At 40.2% G+C, this 7,914-nt stretch overlaps 1 protein-coding gene across 1 annotated transcript; it reads left to right on the top strand.

Annotated features, from left to right (window-relative positions):
- The first annotated feature begins 238 nt into the window (after window positions 1-238).
- Window positions 239-7,634, top strand: LOC129701298 (myosin light chain 5-like). The gene is made up of 7 exons (XM_055642467.1): window positions 239-383; window positions 480-587; window positions 3,899-3,974; window positions 5,867-5,971; window positions 6,055-6,133; window positions 6,236-6,284; window positions 7,444-7,634. The coding sequence occupies exons 1-7, from the start codon at window positions 381-383 to the stop codon at window positions 7,543-7,545; spliced, it is 522 nt and encodes a 173-aa protein (XP_055498442.1). The 5' UTR covers window positions 239-380; the 3' UTR covers window positions 7,546-7,634.
- The last annotated feature ends 280 nt before the right edge of the window (window positions 7,635-7,914 follow it).

The following is a 7,914-nucleotide window of genomic DNA, read 5'->3' as shown; positions in this document are numbered from 1 at the left end:
CGTGAGAATCGTTAAACTAATTTAAAACAAGCAAGCTTAAATTCAGAATGTGATTGCGGGAGCATTTCTGAAGCGCGTTTTTTTCTTTTGCAGTTGGATTTCTTGCTTCCTCAACTTCGGCGAATTCCTGGCGGTAAATGAAACTTTCAAATTCCTCCCCCCAGAAGTTCAGGACCGATCTGCAACCAGGTGCTGAAACTTTAATCTCTCGTCCATTCTCCCGGGACACTTTTGCCGTTGAGCTAAATGTTTCCTTGTAAGGAGTAGTTTGTGCTGGCTGCAGTGTGCCTCAGGGAGTTGAGAAGACGCCAGCCGTAGACTCCAGCACCAGCCCAGCTCGCTATATAAACCACAGCCGCGATGCGCAGCCACGGGCGAGCATGGTGAGTGTGTGGATGCAGGGCAGGGCAGGGCGCGGCGTGGCTAGTCCAGCCGGCTTATCCTTATGATATTACTCCCTGATTTTCTTTGCTCTGCAGGCGAGCAGGAAGACCAAAAAGAAGGAAGGCGGCGCCAAGCGAGCCCAGAGGGCTTCCTCCAACGTCTTCTCCAGCTTTGAACAGACCCAGATCCAGGAATTCAAGGAAGTAAGTGTCGGGAACTGGGACCAATTTCATTTATGTAGCGCCTTTCCGTTGACCCGAAGCGTTTTATAGCTTATTATTATTTTGTTATTTGACACGAAATAGAGTAATTCAGCACAGGACTCTTCGGCTCAACTCGTCCGTGCCGACCAAGATGCCCTATCTAAGCGAGTCCCATTTGCCCACGTTTGGCTCGTATCCCTCTATACCTTTCCAGCCAGGGGCGGATTAAGGCTCATTGGTGCCCTAAGTACTGACCAATCTTGGTGCCCCCCTCCTTTCCACACTGACCCAGTCCATTTTAGTTGTTGACCTGTCTGACCAGATATAGGGTGATTTCACCAAAGGTCAAATGAGCGTAGATCCCCCCTCACGTGACCGAAAATTTTAACTGGAGGACATATGTCAGATCGGTACATGTTAGCGAATGGGGAAACACGCACTTTCCCACCCGTTAAAAACATGGAAAACGGCCGATTTTTGAGCTGAAAATTTCTGTGCTAGTCGGGGTGACCGTGAAGCACAGCGACCTAAATTTTCAGGCAAAAAAAAAGATAGAAAGTAAGGTAATTACAAGAGGGAACTGAAGGTAGAAAGCCAGCGGAAGTGAACAGCTGACATTTGCCGTGGAGATTTTAAGATCCAAAATATCGGGAATTATCGCGTTTGCTCGCTGAATTTCATCAAAAGTAAGGCATTATTAACTTACTTTTGATGAAATTCAGCGAGCAAACGCGTTAATTCCCGATATTTTGGATCTTAAAATCTCCACGGCAAATGTCAGCTGTTCACTTCCGCTGCTTTCTACCTTCAGTTCCCTCTTGTAATTACCTTACTTTCTATCTTTTTTTTTGCCTGAAAATTTAGGTCGCTGTGCTTCACGGTCACCCCGACTAGCACAGAAAATTTCAGCTCAAAAATCGGCCGTTTTCCATGTTTTTAACGGGTGGGAAAGTGCGTGTTTCCCCATTCACTTACATGTACCGATCTGACATATGTCCTCCAGTTAAAATTTTCGGTCACGTGAGGGGGGATCTACGCTCATTTGACCTTTGGTGAAATCACCCTATACAATGCAGGTTGCAGCAGTACAAAAATGTATTTATATGATAACACAATATACTGTACAAACTAAGCCAAGCTTGGGCTACATAAAGTTCTACAAAAATGCAATACAACATCTATTTTAATATTTCACAAGTTAAATGTATCAAAGTTCCAATATTCATGACCTGAAAGGCATTTTTCTACATTTCATTTTCGCAAAATCACTGATAACATCCTCGAAATTAATACTTCTCAGAATGTCTGCTTGAATTGTTAATATACACAGTGAGTCGAGTCTTTCTTGAAGCATAACTGATCTATTTGTTTTTTTTTTACACGTTTCAGTTGTGAGAAAGACCTCTCTGTTGTGCAGTTGGTGACCATTAATGTTAAACATATTCTTAAGGCAATTTCAACATTTGGAAAGGCACTCTCTAGTTTGTCTTCTGTAATTGTGTTGTAAAGTTCCATGTGAGTGAAAGATGTTTTCTTGGTTGTTTCAAACTTATGAAGAACATATGAATGGAACTGCTGAAGCTCTGTAGACAAAGTGTTGTTCATGTCATCTGGATAAGCATCAATGAGTGTCTGACAAGTCTTTGAGTACCTTTCACTTTCTGATAATTGGGAATTAACACCTTGTTGGGTGGCATTAGGAACATCTATCAGACAAGAGAATCTGTCTGCTATTTCAGTGACACCTTTCGTCTCCTCCTCATTTCCGTTTCTAACTTTTCAACAATTACATAAAAAGTGGAGATACGGAATTTGTCTCTGGCTCTGAGAATGACCTCTGGTGCATTTCCATCGTTGGGCATTCTCTTTCTTATATGCTTACGCGTTTGAGTTGCTTTGTATTCTACATCAGGGAGCATTTTTTTACAAATCTTCATTCGTTTTTTTTTCTTTTCACCCTTTTCCCAACTTTGTGGTGCCCCCTTTGGCCCTGGTGCCCTAAGCACGTGCTTGGTCTGCTTAATGGTTAATCCGCCCCTGTTTCCAGCCCAATGTTGCTAATGTATCTACCTCAACTAAGCAGCATGTTCGGCACAAACATTGTGGGCCGAAGGGCCCCTTCATGTGCTGTACTGTTCTATGTACTCCTTTGACAACTGGTCCCATACAGTGAAAAAGTTGTCCCTCAGGTTCCTATGAAATCTTGTACCTTTCAGCTTAAACATATGTCCTCATGTTTTTGATTCCCCAATGCTGGGTATAAGATTGCAGAAAAGCTGCCGAGAAGAGGAGGGATAACCTTACGACGAGTATGTGGGAAAGAGTGAAAAGAGACTGGTAGGCTGGAACAAGAGACTGGGGTAGGATGAGAGAATAATTAATGAAGGTGTTAAATTACATGAATAGTATGAATGGAGAGAAAGCCACGCTAAAGATTAATGGGTTTATTCTGAGAGTGGTATGGATTCACTGGCCAGAATGGTTGTTCTCTTATCATAAAGGGATATGAGAAAGATTAAAATCTGAAAAATGAAATCATTACAATTAGCCATTTGCTGGAACACTTTGATTTCCTACGCTATTTAAATTGATATTGGTTTCCCATATTCTATTAGGGACATCAATATTCAGTGGAATGCAAAGACAGATCTAAACTTGAAATAACATCAAAGCACAAAGTTTTAAAAATAAATCCTTTCCTTGATTCAATTGAACTATTATTGTTCAGTATATCTCCTGTGGTTTTTTTTCATAGTTATTACATTACATAAAAAGTGGAGATACGGAATTTGTCTCTGGCTCTGAGAATGACCTCTGGTGCATTTCCATCGTTGGGCATGTTAAAACCAGGAAAGTGTCAAGGCTAGAAACGTGTGCAATAGTTTACACAAGTTAATATATTTTACAGTTGAGTTAAATAGTTAATATATTTCTCTTTATTCATTTGCATTACAAGCTAAATGACGAAAATATTTCTAGATGTTCATTTGAAATACAAGGGTCTTCTGATGTAACTGCACGCTATCATGTTCGTAAAATGATCTGTCAGAGGGATTAATTAGTTCATAAATTCAAGGAGCAGAATTAGGTAATTCGGCCCATCAAGTCTATTCCACCATTCAATCATGGCTGATCTTTCTTTCCTCTCAACACCATTCTCCTGCCTTCTCACCATAGCCCCTGACACCCATACTAATCAAGTCTGTCAATCTCCGCCTTGAAAAATATCCTTTGACTTGGCCTCCACAGCCGTCTGTGGCAATGAATTCCACATGTTAAACTGGATGGTTTTGATGTTTTTCTCCTTTCAGGCTTTCACTCTGATTGACCAGAACAGAGATGGCTTCATTGACAAAGAAGATCTGAAAGACACTTATGCATCCTTGGGTAAATGCTATTTGCAAATCTCATACCCTCTCAGTGTAACTGATGCTGAATGCAGAAGCTCGCACTTGTGATTTCCCCTTACGACGGTCATTAGTCACTTGACAGATCCACTTTAATATTAGAATATTCCGTAAATATTTGGATATCACATTTCAGCCTCTGGGATGTCTCAGTTCAACCCTCTGCAGTATCAGATACATCGAACAGCTAACATTCAGTTGCTCCTTTCCCACAGCCAGCATTAACTGAACACTGGTGAAAGGAAAGACTTGTGTCTGCTGCATCCTTGAAGCATTTTAAAATTTATGCCACCTATGAATTACTTTTGAACTATCATTAGTAGAAGGATTAGAATTAGTAAGAAGGAAAATTAGTTTGCCGATTTGATGGTGGTGTTTGAGAAGCTTTCAGGTAAGCACATGGATATGCAGGGAATGGAGGTATACGAATAATGTGCAGGCAGATTAATTTAGTTTAGTTTAGAGATACAGTGTGGAAACGGGCCCTTCTGCCCACCAAGTCCACACCGACCAGCAATCACCCATACACTAGTTCTATCCAACACATTAGGGACAATTTACAGAAGCCAATTAACCTACAAACCTGCATGGTCATTGGAATGTGGGAGGAAACTGGAGCACCCAGTGAAAACCCACATGGACACAGAGAGAACATACAAACTCCATATAGACAGCACCCATAGTCAGAATTGTCGCACTATTACGAGACACTTGTACATAAGGCTAGATTACTGGTGAATGGCAAACCGTTCAATGGATTGTATTGTTTAGAGCACAGAATATTGTGCTCAGTTTTAGTCAGCATGAATTAAGCAATATGACGACACCCTGAAAAGAGAAGAAGCGCAAGTACGATCCCTATAACAGTAAATAAAGGCACTCCTCAGGTTATGTAAAGGTTCTGATTCTGAAAACTATCCATAAGCTGGTTTGTCCATAACTCAGAAATGTCCTTTTTCAACAGCTACAGCATCCATATCATATTGCTCTACATACACTTACCCAAATCATCCGAACACTATGCATAATTATGTTTGAAAATGCTTTAGAAGATTTGGGAGAATTCATGTAATGTCAGATTTCTTTAAATCAGGTTTTTTGTGATCCAATGAACCCTGTATATGAAAAAAAAAGAGTATTAAGCTTGAGATTAAGAGTATTAAGATTCTGGAGAAATGTCAACTAAAATGGAAGACAAAGTGTTGAATGGTGTAGTTCCTTATGAGACCTGCTCAGGATATGGACTGTCAATGGAAATGAATAAAAAATCAATTAAAATAGAATTAGCTGGAAATATATGTTCTCAAAGAATACTAAGATCCATTATTATAAATTGGCTGACAAATGCAGATTTCAAGGGGAAAACCTGATATTTCCAGGGAGAAAGGAATAGAGGATATGTTGAGGAATTACTTTAGAGATACAATGTGGAAACAAGCCCTTCCACCCAACGAGTCCATGCCAACCAACAATCATCCATACACTAGTTCTATCCTGCTTACTAGGGACAATTTACAGAACCCAATTAACCGACAAACCTGTACACCTTTGGAGTGTGGGAGGAAACCAGAGCACCTGGAGAAAACCCATGTGGTCACAGGGAGAATGTACAAACTCCATACAGATAGCGCTGTAAAGCACCCGCTGCACCACCCCAAATTAGGAGAAGAATTATGAAAAAATGCTCATAAAAGAACAGTTCTGTAGGGTTGAATGGTCTAGTTCCCTAATGTAAGGTCTATTTAATATAATATGTTTGATGGTCAGCCATGAAGAATAATAAAACAAAGATTGGTCAAAGCTATGGGAGGAGTTGATAGCTTGTGGGATTCATATCAAAAATATCATCATTAATTTTCTATTTTATTTTAGGCAAACTCAACGTAAAAGATGACGAACTAGAATCCATGTTGCAAGAGGCTACTGGTCCAATTAACTTCACCATGTTTTTAAATCTGTTTGGAGCAAAGTTACATGGTATGGTAATACCACTTCTGTTTCCATTTCCTGCCCCCCTAACTTTGTTCTCACTGATTCTTTATTTATTTAATTTTGCACAGGTTCTGATCCAGAAGATGTGATGCTAAATGCCTTCAAAATGTTTGATCCAAATGGGAAAGGAAACATCAACAAAGACGAGTACATGTTTCTTTTATCTTCTTGGGTTTTGCTAGTGCTTGTTTTTGCAGTTCCTTGGTGTTTTTATTGACAAGTTTCTCATGCTGTTTTTTCCACCTGCAGATTGAAACAATTGTTAATGACACAAGCTGACAAGTTCACAGCTGAGGAGGTGTGTACAAACACTTAACAGCTCACTTTTCTTTGACCAATACTCATTTGCCAATTAGGAATGGAAGAGTATATATCTCAGGTGTAACAAGGGCTTACACCTTGTTACATCCATGTAATGGGAGTAATAGACAATAGGTGCAGGAGTAGGCCATTCGGCCCTTCGAGCCAGCATAGCCATTCAATGTGATCATGGCTGATCATCTCCAATCAGTACCCTGTTCCTGCCTTCTCCCCATATCCCCTGACTCCGCTATTTTTAAGAGCCCTATCTAGCTCTCACTTGAAAGCATCCAGAGATTCTGCCTCCACCGCCCGCTGAGGCAGAGAATTCCACAGACTCACCACTCTCTGTGAGAAAAAGTGTTTCCTCGTCTCCGTTCTAAATGGCTTACCTCCTTATTGTTAAACTATGGCCCCTGGTTCTGGACTCCCCCAACATCGGGAACATGTTTCCTGCCTCTAGCGTGTCCAAGCCCTTAACAATCTTATATGTTTCAATGAGATGCCCTCTCATCCTTCTAAACTCTAGAGTGTACAAGTCCAGCTGCACCATTCTCTCAGCATATGATAGTCCTGCCATCCTGAGAATTAACCTTGTAAACCTATGCTGCACTCCCTCAATAGCAAGAATGTCCTTCCTCAAATTAGGGGACCAAAACTGCACACAATACTCCAGGTGTGATCTCACTAGGGCTCTGTACAACTGCAGAAGGGCCTCTTTGCTCCTATATTCGATTCCTCTTGTTATAAAGGCCAACATGCCATTCGCAAGAAAACCTCTCCTTATTACAACTCCCATAATGAAGTAAGTTGTATAATTTGTTCTCCAAAAATTAACTTGCATTTAAAAAACAGCTGAAGTAAATAAAAGGTGATGGATTTTTCTCTTAATAAATGTATGTATCAGTAATGTAGTTATGTCAGGATGTGTGATTTAGATGAAAATAATCCTGAGTGAACGATGACTTTGTATTCATAAGGTACCTACGCACAAAATAGGTTGTTGAGTTGATTTCAATGGGTTTTATAATTTCCCCTTTTATATATTTAATGAGATTGTCAGCTATTAACCGGGCATTTAACGTTTCAACATTTAAACATTTAATAGCAGTGTAATATGTTATCCTTCCTTTCTTCCTTCTTGCTATATGCTCTAGACTAACCAGATGTTTCAGTCCTCTCCCATTGATTCGGCGGGTAACCTGGATTATAAATCACTCTGCTACATCATCACACACGGTGAAGAAAAGGAAGACTAAATGAAAAATCAAGCACACTTACCCAAAGTCCTCAGATCTTTGTATTTATCACGTTGCATCAACAGTGAATAAAACCACATTTTAAATAATGGTTCTTGTAGTTTTTATGGCTCCTCCACCCATTGACTTAATTGACAAAATTCAAATAGTTTACTCACCTCTTGTGCTACATATGCACATAGCAATTCATATAATTCAGAGGCACTTTTGAGATGCTGAGTTCGATCCTGACTACGAGTGCTGCCTGTACGGAGTTTGTACGATCAAACTGAATTTTTGCCACACAGTCATGTATGTACAGGAAGTAAGTTTAGTAGGAAGCTGAGCCACATCCTTGCGGGGCACTGGTGTTAAGCGTTATGAAGAAAG

The sequence above is a fragment of the Leucoraja erinacea genome, chromosome 1 (assembly GCF_028641065.1).
Source record: "Leucoraja erinacea ecotype New England chromosome 1, Leri_hhj_1, whole genome shotgun sequence".
Lineage (NCBI taxonomy): Eukaryota > Metazoa > Chordata > Chondrichthyes > Rajiformes > Rajidae > Leucoraja > Leucoraja erinaceus.
This window is presented reverse-complemented; position numbering and strand designations above follow the sequence as displayed.